Raw genomic sequence first — 18,530 nt, forward strand, 5'->3', positions numbered from 1 at the left:
CATTATTTTCTTTCAGTAGAAACACCAACAACTACATCAACAACTGAGACCACTACCAGTCCTGCATCAGGTTAGTGACAATATATTTCAGACAATTGTAGGAAAGGCACACATAACAGGGAGTACATATAATCTCCATGCACACAACACCCATGGAATAAATCAATCTGAAGTATCTGGTGCTTTGAGGAAGGAGTTGCACCAGCTGTGGCACTTTACCGCTCCTTTAGCTCTAATGTTCTGATCAGTAGTTCTTAGAATACTTGCTGAGCTTCCACAAAATCTGAAGTTGGTACATTAAGGAATTGAAATTGTTTGTGATGGCCTGAAATATTCAGCTGCTGATTGACAAGGAAAAAGTAATGCAGCCGTATAGTATGGCCACACGCCTTATTCAATTCATCGGTGAAGTGACGGGGAAGTGGCCGGGGACGGCACCGGAGACCCACCTAGTGGAGGTGGTGAAATAGGCGAGCTGGGCGCTGAACTCCTTGGGGTGGCCGCGGGGGACACAGTCTGTTGTTGCTGAGCAGTTTATCTTCGCTTGCATTAGTAAGAAGTAACCAATCTATATAGTAAAACGTTTTCATAAAATGTGCCAGCTCATGAATTCCTGTTGATGGCTTTATAACTGTGTAACAATTCCTCTTGGCTGCCCCACTTGAATACAGCATTATTTTCTTTCACTAGAAACGACACCAACAACTGAGACCACAACCAGCACTACTTCAGGTTAGTAACATCATCTATCATTCTTGTTAATTTTACTTTTGGACTCTGTACTTTGTTTAGTGAAGCTCTATATAGCACCCTCTTCAGGAACATTTGTTCATTGCTTTATTCCAAAAATGTAGTTTCTCACCACGAAAATATAGAAGCTACTGCCAAATTAAGGTGGCCTTTTGGAGCTGGTAGCCCACAATAATTTTTAAAAGAGCATTCAGGCTGGAACTTTTCAGTAGACATGGATAAGAATTTTCACTTTTATAGAAATAGTCTCTTCCCTTCGCCTCTTTCACTTTTCCGGGAGTTTTTGGTCATGGCAACGCTGTGAAACAGTTTTGTTTCTGCTCAATGATTTTTCCAAAATGGATCAATGAAGGAGTTTAGAACTTTCTTTAAAAAATAACAATGTCTTTTCATAATTTCGGTCCAATTGACAAATGACGAAGTAAAATTTGGTTAACTTCTAAATGTCCTTTGCTTCGGCACGAGCAATGAACATTGTTAAAATTCAGCCCAGTCTCAGGAAAATGTGCAGTGTCGTACTGAAATTGATTGGTGACTCTTGCAATTTAATTTGTAAATGCTTTTCTATTTGCTCGCCAGGAACAACACCAACAACATCTTTGACAACTGGTACAACTACCAACTGGTACACCTCCAGTTCCACAACAGGTGAGTCAAACCATTTTCAATGAACATTGGCAAATCAAAGACAATGAGATAACATTGCAAACATCAGCTTTGTGACTTACTTCTTGCATATTTGCTTGCATTATTGGCATAAATTGTGCGAATATACATGTTAAGATGTCAATGTTTGGCTCATAACAATTTTACCAAATTATTGCTCAATTTCAAAATAGTTCGGAGTTGTGGAGGAAATGAGTTGGTGTTTTCTGCTTCTCATTTTCTTTGGGCATTCCATAGCAAAAAACAAAACCATGATTATAATGAACACATTTTACACAAATTGAGGATCATGTATCAATGGGACATATGAACAGACATGCTTACCCATAGTGCACACATTCCATACTATTAGAAATTATGGTATTAAGTAGACCTAGCGGTCTTTGGAAGATGGTTGATCTTCCAGGAAATTCGCAACGGGTGTATAGATAGAACAGGATTATTTGTGATGGCACCGAAATATTCAGTTGCTGATTAATCAAAAGTATATTTTGCCCTGCCATTTTATTCTACGAAGAACAAAAATGCCATCTGTTAAACATTTTAATAAAGTGTGCCAGCATATGAATTCCTGCTGATGGTTTCCTGACAACCAATAGTTAGCTGTATACCAATTCCTCTTGGTTGACTTGGTTGAATATTGCATTCTTTTCTTTCACTAGAAACACCAACAACTACATCAACAACTGAGACCACTACTAGTACTACATCAGGTTAGTGACAATATATTTCAGACACTTGTAGGAAAGGCACACATAACAGGGAGTACATTTAATCTCCATGCACAGAACACCCACGGAACAAATCAATCTGAAATCTCTGGTGCTGTGAGGTAGGAGTTGCACCAGCTGTGGCACTTTACCGCTCCTTAATGTTCTGAATTTCTGATCAATATTTCTTAGAATACTTGCTGAGCTTCCACAAAATCTGAAGTTGGTACATTAAGAAATTGAAATAGTTTGTGATGGCCCTGATATATTCAGCTGCTGATTGACAAGGAAAAAGTAATGCAGCCGTATAGTATGGCCGCATGCTTTATCCACTGATGAAGGAAATGACAACTAGTAAAACGTTTTCATAAAATATGCCAGATCATGAAATCCTGTTGATGGCTTTATAACCGTGTACCAATTCCCCTTGGCTGCCCCGTTTGAATACAGCATTCTTTTCTTTCACTAGAAACGACACCAACAACTGAGACCACCACCAGCACTACATCAGGTTAGTAACATCATCTATCAATCTTGTTAGCTTTCCTTTAGGACTCTGTGCTTTGTTTAGTGAAGCTCCACATAGCAACCTCTTCACTAACATTTGTTCATTTCTTTATACCAAAAATGTAGTTTCTCACCACGAAAATATTGAAGTTACTACCAAATTAAGGAAGCCTTTTGGTGCTGGTTGCCCACAATAATTTTAAAAATAGCATTGAGTCTGGCACATTTCAGTGGACATGGATAAGGATTTTCACTTTTATAGAAAAGGCCCCTTCACCTCTTCCACTTTGATCATGGCAAAGCTGTTAAACAGTTTTGTTTCTGCTCATTGATTTTTCCAAAATGGATCAACGAAGGAGTTTAGAACTTTCTTCGTAAAATCACAGTCTTTTCATAATTTCTGTCCATTTGATAAATGACGAAGCAAAATTTGTCTAACCTCTAAATATCCTTCGCTTTGGCACGAGCAATGAACATTGTTAAAATTTAGCCCAGTCTCAGGAAAATGTGCAGTGTCGTACTGAAATTGATTGGTGACTCTTGCAATTTAATTTGTAAATGCTTTTCTATTTGCTCTCCAGGAACAACAAAAACAACATATTTGACAACTGGTACAACTGAGTCCACCTCCAGTTCCACAACAGGTGAGTCAAACCACTTTCAATAAACATTGGCAAATCAAAGACAATGAAAACACATTTTTAACATCAGCTCTGTGACTTATCTCTTGCATATTTGCTGACATTATTGGCATAAATTGTGCAAATATCCATGTTAAGATATCAATGTTTTGCTCATAATAATTTTACCAAATTATGACACAATTTCAAAATAATTCGGATTTGTGGAGGATATTAGTTGGTGTTTTCTGCTTCTCAATTTCTTCGGACATTCCGTAGCAAAAAACAAAACCATGATTATAATGAACACATTTTACGCAAGTTGAGAATCATGTATCAATGGGACATATGAACAGACATGCTTACCCATAGTACATACATTCCATACTATTAAAAAAATATGGTATTAAGTAGACCTTGCGGTCCTTGGAAGATGGATGATCTTCCAGGAAACCCGCAACTGGTGTATAGATAAAACAGGATTATTTGTGATGGCACAGAAATATTCAGTTGCCGATTGATCATATGTATATTTTGCCCTGCCATTTTATTCTACGAAGAACAAAAATGCCATCTGATAAACATTTTAATAAAGTGTGCTAGCATATGAATTCCTGCTGATGGTTTCCTGACTCCCAATAGTTAGCTGTATACCAATTCCTCTTGGCTGTCTTGGTTGAATTTTGCATTATTTTCTTTCACTAGAAACACCAACAACTACATCAACAACTGAGACCACTACCAGTACTACATCAGGTTAGTGACAATATATTTCAGATACTTGTAGGAAAGGCACACATAACAGCGAGTACATGTAATCTCCATGCACACAACACCCACGGAACAAATCAATCTGAAGTCTCTGGTGCTGTGAGGTAGGAGTTGCACCAGCTGTGGCACTTTACCAATCCTTATGTTCTAAATTTCTTATCAGTAGTTCTTGGAATACTTGCTGAGCTTCCACAAAATCTGAAGTTGGTACATTAAGAAATTGAAATTGTTTGTGATGGCCCTGAAATATTCAGCTGCTGATTGACATGGATTTTTATTTTTGTTGAAAAAGTTTCTTCCCTTCCCCTCTTCCACTATTCCGGAGGTTTTTGGTCATGGAAACGTTACTAAACAATTTTGTTTCTGCTCAATGATTTTCCAAAATGGATCAACGAAACAGCTCAGAACTTTCATTGAAAAATCACAATGTCTTTTCATGATTTCGTTCCATTTGATAAATGATGAAACAAAATGTGGTTAATTTCTAAATGTCCTTTACTTAGGCACGAGCAATGAACATTAATAACATTCATCCCAGTCTCAGGAAAATGTGCAGAGTCCTACTGAAATTGATTGCTGAATCGTGCAATTCAATCTGTAATTATTTTTTCTATTTGCTCTCCAGGAACAACGCCAACAACATCTTTGACAACTGGCACAACTGAGTCCACCACCAGTTCCACAACAGGTGAGTCAACCCACTTTTTGTAAACATTGGCTAATCTTTAGACAATGGGGCAACATTTCTAACATCAACTCAATTTTTTTTATCTTCGCTCACATTATGGGCATGAATCATGCAACTATACTGCTAGTAATAATGGGATAAAGAAGAACATACAGTGTATGGAAGACGTGTTTCGATACGCAGGGATATCCGCAATCGATGAGTGCAGGATTGTTTGGGATGTCAGGGAAATATTAAGATGCTATTTGACAGAGTTAAAGAAATTTAGCAGCATACTATGTCCTCCCACTTTTTTCTACAATGAAGGAATGTAAAATGTTTTATTAAAAGGTACCAGTTGATGAATTACTGTTGAAGAATTCTTAACTGCATAACAATTCCTTGACTCTCTTGGATGCACATAACATTCTGTTATTTCTTTAGAAACAACTACATCAACATCTGGGACCACCATCATTACTACTCCAGGTTAGTATAATCCACTGTTGAAAACTTGGAGGGAGCACAGGCAGTGAAAGGGAGAACGTGCAATCCCAGCCTAGACAGCACCCGAGGTCAGGATAGAATACAAATCTCTAACACTATGAGGCTGAAGCTCTACCAGCTGCACATCTGTGTCAACTCCATCTTACTAAATGCCTGATCAGCTGCAATTTCTGAAAAACATATTTGGGCTGCTATGAAAGATAGCGTAATTGTTTGTGATGGCACTGAAATATTCAGCTGCTGAATTGACAAGGAGAGAGTGAGGTATAAATTTAGTAGGCCCTGCAGCTTTATTCTGCAATTAAGAAAATAACAGCATAAAACATTCTGATGCAATTTCCCAGCTTAAACATTTCCTTTTGAAGCTTTATCAACCATGCTAATTCTTCTGTTACATTGGTTGAATAAAACTTTCTCTTCTTCCTCAAGAAACAACGGCAACAACATCATCAACTGAGGCCACTACCAGCACTACACCAGGTAGATAACGTTAAAATGAAGCTCTGTATTTCCCTCTTGCCTGTTTATGGTGTTACCGCAAATATTTAATAAATCTCAGTCGGAGAATAGGAGAACAACTACTGAAATAAGAAGGGCCTTGTAAATTCTACATGAAATCCATAATCGAAGTGTCAAGAGTACCATTCTTGTTTGAGGATTGTTCGAGATGGTAGCAAAATAGTCATTTGTGGATTGACAGAAATGAAGAAATGTCGCAGCAAAGCAAACCCTCCCACATGATTCTACGATGAAGGAAATGTCAACAGTCAAACAATTTATTAAAATGTGGCAACTGATCAATTCCTGTTGGAGGTTTCCTAACTGCGTACAAATTCCTCTTGGCTGCTTGGTTGAACATAGCATTATTTTCTTTGATGCGACACAATATGTTCCTTTATGTACTAGTAAGTTATATTTCCACAAAACAATAAAACAATTATAAACTATAATTCAGATAAAGCCCTCCTACAACTCAAATTGGTAACACAAATTTAGTAATTCCACATCTTTCTTTCCTACAGGATGCACAGACTACTCAGGAAACTTCAGAAATGTGAGTGCATGAAAATTATTTTGTATTTTCTGATACTTTTACTTTAAGAAAAGTGTGGTCAAATATCAGAGCAAAACCTCATGAGGGTACGGAGTTCTTATATTATGATAGTTGAAACTCATTAAACATCTTGAATTTTAGATTGTTTTCTAGATTTATTATTTGGAGTTCAGAGTATATTTTTAAATCCACAATAATGGACTCTGGTGTCACATAGTAATTTAGTAAAATTGCACTATTATAATTATGTCACATAACTCCTGCACAAATTGCTAATTTGGCCCCTGATGTTCAACTGGCTTTTTGAAGGTTCTGGATTCTCAGGTGTTAAAATTATCTCTGAAATCTCTGAAAATCACTCATTGAATTGGAACTCAAAGACGGTTATGCAGACGTTCTTGTGGTCTCTCATGCATATGATTATCTAATCTAATAGCTGTTAGTATATGGATCAGGGATATTACAATGAGGTCTTGTGTTTGGCTATTGTCAAAACATGGTAATGGCAACTCTGTGCTGCAGGTATTTTGTCAGGGGGAGGACTCGGGCAGAGTTCGTTTTTGCTACTCACTTGCCAAACAAACGTTACCAAAGGATTGTTTCAGAGGGGAAGTTCACGAGCCAACAGACAAGCTCATTCTTGATAACATAGCTTAACCTATTAAAACAGTGTTCATTTTCCAGCGTACTGATCAAAAAGGTACATAAATCTCTGGAGTAGACAATTTATTGAGGTTAAGGACCAGCTCCAGAGTGTCAGTAGCCAAATATAGGTTGCTTCTCTGGTCGAGGAAGAACCGGAGGGCTTTGAGACCATCCTGGTGGGGGATGGAGGTGTAGAGTGACTGGACGCCATGGTGAAGATGAGGGGGTGAGGGCCTAGATAATGGAATGCGCGGAGACGACGGAGAGTGTCTGAGGTGTCTTGAACAAAGGTAGGGAGTGATTTATCCAAGGGGGATAGGATGGAGTCAAGGTATGTGGATAGGATGGAGTCATAGGATGAAGTCAAGGCCCCCCATCAGTCTGAAGAAGGGTTTCGGCCCGATACGTTGCCTATTTCCTTCGCTCCATAGATGCTGCTGCACCCGCTGAGTTTCTCCAGCATTTTTGTGTACATAAATCTCTGTGCCTGATCAGGTTTATCCAGGAACATTATGGGAAGAAATTGCAGGAGTCCTTACTGAGATATATGAATTGTTTCTTATGGCACAGGTAGGGTGCTGGAAGATTGGAGGGTAGATAATATTTTGCCTCTAATGAAGGATTACATAGAAAACATGAGAACAAAAGACCTATAACTTAACATATGTGGTAGGAAAGTTACTGGAGATGATTCTGAAGAATAAGATATACAAGCATTTGGAAAGACTGGGGTTGACTCAGGATAGTCAGCATGGCTTTGTGTGTGGGAAATGGTGTCTCAAAAATGTGATTGAGGTTTTGGAAGGAGTAACCAAAAACGTTGATGATGACAGGGCCATCAACATAGTCTATTCCACATGGTAGGCTGCTCTGCAAGATTAGAGAACTAGTTAATTGGATACATGATTGGAATAGAGAAATGTTGGGCTGTCCAGCACTTGTAGTGCATGAGGCTAAGGGAAACACAGAGGGGATTGTGGGTATGTGGAAAAAGATGCCAGATGAAGTTCCTAATGCAGGTATGATGGCATCATTAAAAAGACATCTGAACATGTACAATGTTCCATAGATGCTGCTGCACCCGCTGAGTTTCTCCAGCATTTTTGTGTACCTTCGATTTTCCAGGATCTGCAGTTCCTCCTTGAACATGTACGTGGATAGGAAAGCTTTAGAGTAATATTTACCTGCCGGGCGCAGGTAAATGGGACTCGCTTGAATGAGCATCTTGTTCGGCATTGACCAGTTGGGTCGAAGGACCTGTTTCCATGCTATATGGCTGTGACTATGGTGATGTACCTACTACCCGCAGAGCAGTGATGTTAGTACCAGGTTTCTGAATGCTTGGACAATGATAGCAAAATGTATTCAAGTTCTGTATCTGTTTGGAATGTCCAGGTCCTCAACATCATATTGAGGGATGGAAGTTATCAATCTGTGACTTATTTTAACTTGGGATAGCCAATGCATCCCCAGCTGCCACGTGGACTTACAGAGTAATGTTTTGACACAGTGGTAGGAGGAGGGGGCACAAAGTGACAGGGACCAAGCCTGATACATGATTGTTAAGACATACATTTGTGTGGACAAGAACCAGGTGCCTGTCAAGACATATGCACTCAATATACACAGTGGTGGGTTTATGTACAGACGCCTTTGCCCTATGTTTCCTCCTTCAACTTCCCTTTGGCCCAGTTGCTGGATCTCTTCTCGAAAAAAGGAGCAAATATTAAGTTGACCACTCGTTTGTCTCCACAGATGCTGCCTGACCCATTGAATTCCTCCAGTAGTTCATGTTTTGCTCGTGGATCTATTGACCCTCACTTCTCCCCCTTCTTCCTAACTATCTCCTTTCATCCTTCAAACTCTATCCCCCCACCCTCTACAGCCTCTCACTTGACGGTCTTCCTTTCTTTGCTCGTCTATCCTTATCTCTATCCTTCAGAATGCTCTGCCTCCATCTCCACTAACCAAGTACTTCCCACAGCCCCTCTTTCTCTCAAGCCCGTAGTAAAACAATCAACAAAAAAACAAGGGGTGATCCGTCATTCTGATGCTACCTAGTATTGGCAGATTGTTGCCTTCTGCAGCTTACACTTTAAATCTACTTATTGTACATTCATTTTCCATTATGTCTCCCTTTTAACTCATGTGGCACTCTCTCACATGATGTCCTTAGATGCACAGGATGTCTCTCTTCTGCACTCCTTTATATCAAGGGCCTGTGTCCTCGGCATTATCGCAAAACTCTGCACCATATCCAATTACATTTTGTATCTCTTGCTTTTAGAATCCTATATTTAACATCAGTCACAAAACTGCTTTCATTTTCCAAATGGTTCTGTAGATGATCCTCGAACGATGTACAGTATCTGTTTTCACTGAATAATCTTCTAAATTTTCTTGATGTTGCTGCTTCAGATTTCACTTCAGTGTCAATCTGTCCAACCACAATTGAAATTGTATGAATCCCTTCAGCGTAGGTTGAACCATGGAATTTCACTGCACGAGAAAACCCATGATTAAATTCCTGAATAAATTGCTCTTCATAAATCAACCAGGATTTGCTTTACCAATTATTATTGTACAATTTGTGGCGGGAGGGCAACATTGTGGATATAAACATAGAGGCGGATCCAGACCTGGCTGCAGAGGAGTTCTGAGGGCGAATGGCTTGTTTCGTAAATTAAGTATAATCACTTCCTTAAGTACTCTCCTGGAATTATTGCTGAAGATTTGGTGTGGAAGAAATTAATTTAGAGGGAAATTAAAGAAAAAACAAAAGTGACAGACTTCACAGGTTTGCTTCAAGAGACTTTATTACATGATATCATGGAGAGATGGCAGCAGAAGACTGCTCACCAATTCTCTGACTTCACAGCAGAATTAGCTGACAGTTATACTGTGCAGTAAATAACTTTTGTTTACTTTTTAGATATGAAAATATACTATCTACTACATGGGTACCAATTATTTCATTAGTCATAGCATACTGTTCGCTTACGTTAATCTTATTTAACAACAAATGATTGATACAATTCAAACACAATACAAAGGCCTTGTGACATTATTCCAAGCCAATTGTAAGCCTCCCATCCACTGCAACGTATCTACGCTACCAGCGGTAGGGGCGCGTGTAATCTACTATAACTTCTGAGAGAAAGTTAAACAAACTTTGTTATCTTCTATTTCATATTTACATTTACCATCCACAATTCATCACATTCCCAGACAGGAGGTAAAAGCATCTAATCTACTTTGCTGTTTCCCCATGGATTTTCTTCAACACCTGGTCATGAGAGATTTCCAATTGTCAACTCCAATACACCCCTTCGTTGCCTTGTTCAATTCCAATCAAAATTAAATAAGGAACAATATTTTTTGTTCCACAGTTGGGCAAAGAAAGCATACTCTAAGTAAGATATGTTATAGCTTATTCTATAGCCAATGATTACTTTCAAATATTAACTGATTTTATGAAGCATAATATCACTTTTCAGCTGAAATCCCAAACTTTAATGAATTTCTCACAATGTTTTCCAAATATATTTTCCAATTCTATTTGCAGTTATGAAAGTCACAATACTTTCATTTATGTAGGGGCATTAATTTAAAGCCAGTGCCTATCCGGCAGCATCTTCTGATAAAGACCAAGATTCATATCTGAAGTTTGACAATGATGGTTACAAGATGTGGAGAATTACAACAGAGTTATCAATTTTTTGTCTGACATCCACACTTATTATTTGGAACAGAAAAACTTAGCTGATTTTGCCATTGCAACCCACAGCAAATAATTTTATGATTTTACTAATACTTCAGCCAAGGTTGGCTTCCCTGGCAATCAGTGGAGCTGTGTTTACCACATGAATATTTACAGCCACAACCCACATAACATCTTTGAGAGAGCTCTTTGCTACTCAGGTTGACAATCGCTGATATTTCTGCTTTTGTTTTTCAGGATGGTGATGAATGGTCTGATCAAAATAATACATGTATTTACTACAGATGTTCAGGAGCCATGGTGATAGAGACAGAATTAACATGCTTTTATAATTCAACCTGTGATGAGGTTTGTACAAATTATACTGTAGCAGGTTCCATGTATCATGATGTACATTCACATTGCAATATTGATTTGTTCTTTTCATAATTATTTGTATAAAATTAATTGAACATGAAAATCATTCTAAACAATGATTGGGTGCTGGGTGGGTTAACACATTTGACTAAAAATTATTCAACAAAACACCATGGTCATTTGCACTACATGACCAAATTCTTCTAAAAAAATACATTTTGAATACATTTCTGGAGATTTCCTTCAATTTTCCCACATGCTTCTGAGATGTATCCCAAGAGTTCACTCCAGCAGATGCAGGCTTCAATGGATCCATGAAGCCTGCTTTGGCATGAATTAAAGATTTGTCTGCCTCTAAAACCCCATTAAATGGATTTTCCACTCTCCTTCAACTACACCCCTTCCCCACAAAACCTGTCCCTCACTACCCTACATTAATAATAACCTATTGTCTCCACCCTTCATGTTTGCTATTTTCTCATGACCAAACCTACCTTACCAATTGGCAATCAGAGTCATCTGGCTTCCTGGCATCTGTAGATGATCAATGATCCCAGGGGTCCTGTACCTCAGCCCTCATCATCGATCACACAACTGGCAGCTAACCATTTCCCTAAATAGCTCCCATTATCACGCTCTCCTTTTCCCACAACCCAAAGGACCCAACAGTGATGTAAGACCCAACTACTTCCTTCATTGGGCAAGTGAAAGATATTATCATGTAAGGCAGCTATCTTTAATTGTGGTATGTTTCACCAGTGGCCCTGGGCACCAATATATACCAAAACAAGGCCATGGGGTTAAGACAATCATTGGCCAGCCACACAGCCACCATTTAACATGCTTTTGCAGGGGGCAGAGAAATGCTAAATCTCGTCTATATGAGAATTCTATGCCACAACTTTATAAGAATTACCATGCAGTCTTTTCACCTCAGTGACCAAGGTTTTAACTAGCCTAATGGAATAAATACTTTCTGCTTGCTATGTTACAAGTAAAATAGTATTGGCCTATCTCAATCTAGCCAACAGTGAAAATACAATACATGATTTGACATGAAGTGAAACTAAAGGGGCTCTGGTCCTGCACAAAATTACATTTTTACAATATGATAGCACATCATGATTGATAGTTAAATAACATGCAAAATAACAATTTATTTTTCCTGTACGTTTAGGTTGACAAAAAATGGGATGACCGTCACTGTTGCTATTACTGCCCTCTGCAAGGTAAGAAGTCACATTTTGGGCACTGCAATTTATATGAAAAATATATTCCCCCTGCAGAATGTTTATCCTGCTTAAATCTCTTCATACTTATGTTAGGTGTTTCTGATTTCACAACAGGGACCAAACTTCAAAAGTACTTACTTTAACATTCAACGCTAAATTATCATTGGTACCAATTTTACAAATATTTGATGCAGCTGATTCACATTTAATTTCACTGAGTTGCAGCAGGGATCGTGGCACACATTATTAGTCCGAAGTTCTGTCCTACTACAGTCAAACCTTTGCACATTCCTACTCGATTTTTAACGAAGACTCCTATTCTAACAATGAAAAATTATTTTGCATATCAATATCTAGGAATTTCATTGTTCAGTTCTGCTCTAAGCTCGATTAATAGTAGTAAAGGTAAACATTATGCCTTCATCTACTGTATCACATGACAATAACTTTAATATGTTATTTCAGAAGGTGTCTCTTTCAGTTCTTCTGTCCGTTAGCTCATCTGTCTGTCTGTCTGTCATGAGATCAATATCAAATAGATAATCTATTTCTAATTACATGTTTTTATAACATAAAATGGTGGAATTCTCTAATTTCCGTGTTTTTCCCAACAGTGACACAATGTAAAGTTCATCCAAAATCGCTTACAATCATTAAGGATAACTGTACTGCAACAGTTGAACTTAATTCATGTCAAGGAAATTGCAACTCATTTTCCATGTAAGTAAATTTAAGTCTTGTGCTAGTTAAATAGAATAAAGGGCCTGTCCCACTTAGGCTATTTTTTAGGTGACTGCAGGTGACTAGGCTGTTGCCACATGGTTGCCGGTGTGTCGCCTGTACGGTTGTGAGTAGTCTCCTCAGTCGCCTAAAGAGTCGTAGCGTCTTTCTGGTCACCGCTGGATTTTCAATATGTTCAAAGATTTTCAGCGACAGTGGGTTTGACGCCAATGAGCGTAGCTTGACTTCTCCTGACGTAGGTGCTGTTGTAGGTTGTTGCCAGGTGACGTAGGTTGTCGCCGGTGCTGAATTTCATTGGCGACTACCTACGTCAACCTACGTCAACCGGCGACAGGTGCCGGCAACTGAATTGTCCTCAGTTGTCGCCAACAGGGACGTAGCTTGTCGTAGCTTGTCATGGGTGGACGTAGGTTTACTTTGGTTGTCGTAGGTTATCGTAGGTGTGGTCATAGGTAGACGTCCTAATGGGTCGCCGGTTGTCGGTAGCTTGCCATAGCTTGACGTCGACTAGGTGGTACGTTGTTGTAAACATTGTCGTCGGGGTCCAGTCACCGCTTTTTCGGTGACCTACTATGACTATGACAGTAGCCGGCAGTCACCTAAAAAATTGCCTAAGTGGGACAGGCCCTTAATGCATCAAAGAACAAAAAAAATACTGAGATAATATGACCTCAGAGAAAGGTCGGGGATGGTGTTTACTACAAAATATGTGTTTCCTCAATTTACATTGCTCCACACTACCACTTCCCGAAGAAAACATAATCATGATGGGGTAGGGTGGAGCAAGAAGCAGGAAGCTCGCAAAACTCACCAATCTGGCCTTATATCAACTACCAATCAATTAGCAAGAGAAAAGGCAGTTGCGACCCCTCCTGTATTAATGATAGAAAGGTCATGAAAATTTGTTTGTGAGCCTAGTAATGGCTCAGTGATGATGTAAACCCATATTATTTAATGAATTGATATAATGCTAACTTAATACCGATTAAATTATTTTCATACTTTTTATTTGAGAGTCCAGAACTTTTTGTTTAAATACATCATTGGTTTGTTAAAATTACTTTGTTCTTGCATCTTTATGGCAATGCATGAAGGCTATGGCCCACAGCAGCATGATACCATTGCAAATTGTGGCATTTTGTCGTAATTAAAATGCATAAGATGCCATATGATATTGATTGATTTTCATTGTGATGTTCTTACATTTTAGGTTTGACTACACAATAGATAAAATGAAACACAACTGTGAGTGCTGCGAAGAACAAACGACTGAAACAAAGGAAGTAACATTGGCGTGTGAAAATGGATTGAGTAAACGGTACTCATATATTTCTGCAAAAACATGTCAGTGCTCTATTTGTGAAAATAGTACACCGTGAAATGGAATTTTAAACTGAATGCCAATTTTTACTTTGTAACCTCTGTTTGATTTATTTTAAGCAAACATTACTTGGTGATGTTTGAAAAATCCGAAGTGTCTTTTATTCCTAACTACATGGCTTTTCACAATATATCTTTCAAGTTTATTTTTCCTCCAAATGATCATTCAATGCAAAACTAAAAAAATAAAAAAAATCTGCATATGATTCACTGCTTTTGTCGTGAATATCTCATTGTTTTTAATTCATATGTACATAGAGGGGAGAATGTGATTTTCTTAAAGTTTACATTAATCTACCCAATAACAGTGCCAAATCTCCAGTTTATTACATTCAATTGGGTCACTCCATCGAACTTAACAGACCAGAAAGTTTATTCAAGTTCTCAAATTCAGTACTTCAGTAGATCTCCGTGGATTGTCACCTTGTCATGGTGGAGAAGCATCTGAAGCTATGCTCCTGGTCGGGCCACTCATGGCAGTAAGGTCGAGGGGGAGGTCCCTGACAAAGAGCAATACAACCAAGACCTCAATGGTGGAACAGGCGGAGGATGATGACTGACTTTAGTGGAGCGGCAGGTGAAGGCTGCAGCAGAAAAGGGTCCCCGGTCGTTTTGGACTCCATGCCACTGGATCCTGACCCAAATGTGTCAAGGATATAAATCTCCCCACGTTAAACAAAGTCACGCACAGGCGTCCGAGAAGACAGTCATACTCGTTTTGAGTGACCGCCGATGATTGACTTCAGTATCCATTCATATCATTTAACTGTAGACTGAAGGAAAACTAAAGGATGTTCCTTTCATTGGCAAGGAAGAACTCCTCTGAGAAACTCCCGAGGATGTTTAGATCTAAAACTGTGTGCATTTTAAAGACGCTAAATGTATAGCTGTCTCAGTGTATCTGATATTTATTTTTACCATTGGGCTTTACACATCTTAGATGATTTGGGTTTAAAATTCATGGACATCCAGATAACATGAACACATTTCTTCTGCACTATAATATGCATGGGTTACATTCTCTGAATGGAGATTGTTGGTGTTACTTGAACTCAAGACTCAGAAACGACTGAAAGAATTAAAAATACAGTCCAGGAGAGAATGTTACAGTGGAGACAAAGTGAAAAATAACAGTTATCAAACAAGTTCTGTATGCAATTATGAAGAAAGAGTTCAATTAAAAGAGTAATAAAATGGACAGGAAGAATAACTTCCTCCGTGAGTTCATATTTCCAGCAATAATAAGAATCTGACATGTTTAAATCCTGGAAATGCCAACACAACAGGGTTTGTTCAAGAGAAAGACTGCAGCAGTATAAGAAGGTGATGCACAACTGATCAAAGGCAGTTAGCGATGGGCAAGAACTGCTGGCTTTGCCAGTAAATTCACCTCACAAAACAAATAAATAAAATCAAAGAGAATGAACAAACTTGCTCATATTTGTAGTTTTCCAGCCTTGGAAACATCCTCAAGGGTATTACAGTTAACCTTCATAATTAGAGACGTCTTTTATAACAGAATTTTAGTTCTAGTAGACGGAGCGTCCCCACATACATGTATGTTTATGTGCACCTCCTCTAACCTCATATACTGCATCTAGTGATCACAACACGGCCTCCTGTAAATCGGCAAGACCAAGCATAGATTTGGTGATCATTTCACCGAACATTTGCGCTTGGACCGCCAAGGCTTACTGGATCACTTGGTTACAAACCATTTGAACTCCTCCTTCTATTCCGACACTCACCTTTGAGTCCTGGGCCTCCTTCGTTGCCAATGAGGCCATACGCAAATTGGAGGAACAGCATCTCATATTCTGCTTGTGTAGCTTACAACCCAATGTATGAACACTGAATTCTCCAATTTTAGATAGATAATCCAACCCTGACCTCATCGTCCTCCCCTTTTTTTCCCCTCTCTCCCCTATGCCCAAACTGAACGCACCCATCTCTCCCCTTTCCCTCTCCCTCCACTTACATTTCTTTCTCTAGCTTCACAATTCGTAACTCTGCAATCGTTTTGTCTTGCACATTCTTTCTTTTCATCTCTGGCCTTTGTCTATTAAAACCTCCCTCACCTATTACTTGGGATTGTCCTGCCCCTCTTCTCTACCCTCCACCAACATAATCAATCTGAAGAAGAGTTGTGATTCAAAACATCACCTGCAGTTATCCGGAGATGCTGCCTGTCCCATTGAGCTACTCCAAACCTTTGCTTCTTTTTTTGTTCTCAAGGGTTAGTTGCTTTCAAGCAGATTTTGAGCTTATACTTGAATACTTATCCTTTGTCCTCTTAATAGTCTCCTCACATGACAAAATCAGAAATAGAGATCTGTTCTGGGAGTTCTGAAGTGGGCATGTAAGCAAAATAAAATATAGATATCATTTTGTCGCCTCCTGCTGGCCAGCGACCATAACGGCTGCTGGCGCCCGCATCTCGCCTCAAAGACGCCATTTAAAGCCAGCCGCACTGCTCATTCCTGAGCCGCTTTAGTTGGAGGACCACGTCTCCCGTGGGGGCTACGGGTAGGGTACGGCTGCGTTGGGGGAGCCCAACAGGTCTGCCCTTGGTCTAGTTACTTTTAAATTTCATCAGTCTATTACCATTTTACAAATATGCTGCTGTTTGAAATGGACAATAAGTGGAAATTGAGCAGAAATTCGAGGTTCTAACACTGTAACCAAAATACTTCAAAGATGCTTATCAATGGAGTGGACACGCTGTGGAATCTGAAAAATGAGTGGATGTTATAATTACACTTAATAGTTAAAGCAGGTGCAGGCGTCCAATTAGAGTACAGTCTACCCTTGTTATTATGAACCTCTTAATAACGAATTTTGGTTATAGTGGACGGAGCGTCCCCACAGTAATCAGACATCACTGTCTCTTTAAGCACACCGGCTGCTAGGTACAATGCTGGACTAGCAATTACTGCAATCAACACTTGTGCAATGATACTCTATTAAATAATGTAACAAACAACCTTTGATACTTTTAGCTCACAATGACAAAAAAACATTTGTAGCTGTTAAAAATAACTTTGTATTTTAAAACAACTTGTCTTACGCGGTAGGTGGTTCGAACAAATCCCTCAATCGGTTAACAGTCACTATTCACCTTCAATGGGCTATATATATACAAAGGGTTATCTGTACAACAATGTATAGTACTTTTAATTGTATTATCTTCAGTAATTCATAAACATCTGTTTGTACGTGTATTTAATTTATCTATTATATTACTCGGTCTCAATACATTTTTAAGGGAGCACTGGGTTGTATTGTTCTGTGAGCTTGGTCAGCTTTTACTCCACCAGGACAGATTTAGGCTGGACTCAAAGGTCAGACGAGGAATAAAACCTCCATCACTCAGCATACTTCAAATGGAGGGTCAGGAAAGTGCTAAACTACTTCAAAATTATAAGTATGTATTGTATAGATTCTTATGAGTTGAAATACAAGGGAGACATTGTTTTCTGAACAATCTGCAGGGATGGTGACTGTGCATAAGTCACCATATCTGCACATAACATTATTGATTGATAAATTCGGTTCACATGGATTTCAATAGGTTACTGAGTGTCTAACTCCTCCACACTGCTTCCTCTCCCAGTTTGACCTGGTCACCCCTATTGAAATCTCCAAACTCATCAGCTCTTCCAAACCCACCACCTGCTCCCTCGACCCTCTCCCCACTCCCCTGTTGAAGTCCTGCCTCCCCGTACTCTGCCCCTACCTCACTAATCTCTTCAACTCCTCATTGTCCCAAGGAATTGTCCCCTCCGCTTTCAAAACTGCTGCCGTTACACCAATCCTAAAGAAACCTGGTCTTGATCCCTCCTCTCTCATTAACTACCGCCCAATCTCAAACCTCCCCTTCCTTTCAAAAACCCTGGAGCGTATCGTTGCGTCGCAACTTCATTCCCACCTCCTTGCGTATAACCTACTTGAACCCCTCCAATCTGGCTTTCGCCCCCTCCATAGCACAGAAACTGCTCTCCTCAAAGTCCTCAACGACCTCCTCACCTCTGCTGACACTGGTTCCCTCAACATCCTCATCCTCCTCGACCTGAGCGCAGCCTTCGATACAGTGAACCATAAGATCCTGCTCACCAGACTCAAGGACCTCGGCATTGAAGGCTCTGCACTCAGCTGGCTCCGTTCCTACCTTTCCAACAGATCCCACTTCATCTCTCTCCACA

At 39.3% G+C, this 18,530-nt stretch overlaps 1 protein-coding gene across 50 annotated transcripts in view; it reads left to right on the plus strand.

Annotated features, from left to right (window-relative positions):
- LOC116985141 (mucin-2-like) overlaps window positions 1-14,516 on the plus strand; it is a 1,051,610-nt gene extending 1,037,094 nt beyond the window's left edge. For 48 of the 50 annotated variants that reach the window (XM_033039614.1, XM_033039620.1, XM_033039633.1 and 45 more), the window contains 11 exons: window positions 2,596-2,637; window positions 3,215-3,277; window positions 3,959-4,009; window positions 4,650-4,712; window positions 5,136-5,180; window positions 5,628-5,678; window positions 6,221-6,252; window positions 10,856-10,966; window positions 12,153-12,204; window positions 12,822-12,927; window positions 14,159-14,515. In XM_033039614.1, coding sequence (XP_032895505.1) covers window positions 2,596-2,637; window positions 3,215-3,277; window positions 3,959-4,009; window positions 4,650-4,712; window positions 5,136-5,180; window positions 5,628-5,678; window positions 6,221-6,252; window positions 10,856-10,966; window positions 12,153-12,204; window positions 12,822-12,927; window positions 14,159-14,327 — 785 coding nt within the window. In that variant the 3' untranslated portion in view covers window positions 14,328-14,515. Of the gene's footprint in view, window positions 1-2,078; window positions 2,130-2,595; window positions 2,638-3,214; window positions 3,278-3,958; window positions 4,010-4,649; window positions 4,713-5,135; window positions 5,181-5,627; window positions 5,679-6,220; window positions 6,253-10,855; window positions 10,967-12,152; window positions 12,205-12,821; window positions 12,928-14,158 lie in introns of all 50 variants that reach the window. The other 2 variants (XM_033039621.1, XM_033039637.1) reach the window with 2 other exon arrangements.
- Window positions 14,517-18,530: the final 4,014 nt, after the last annotated feature.

Source organism: Amblyraja radiata, chromosome 21 (genome assembly GCF_010909765.2).
Source record: "Amblyraja radiata isolate CabotCenter1 chromosome 21, sAmbRad1.1.pri, whole genome shotgun sequence".
Taxonomy (NCBI): domain Eukaryota; kingdom Metazoa; phylum Chordata; class Chondrichthyes; order Rajiformes; family Rajidae; genus Amblyraja; species Amblyraja radiata.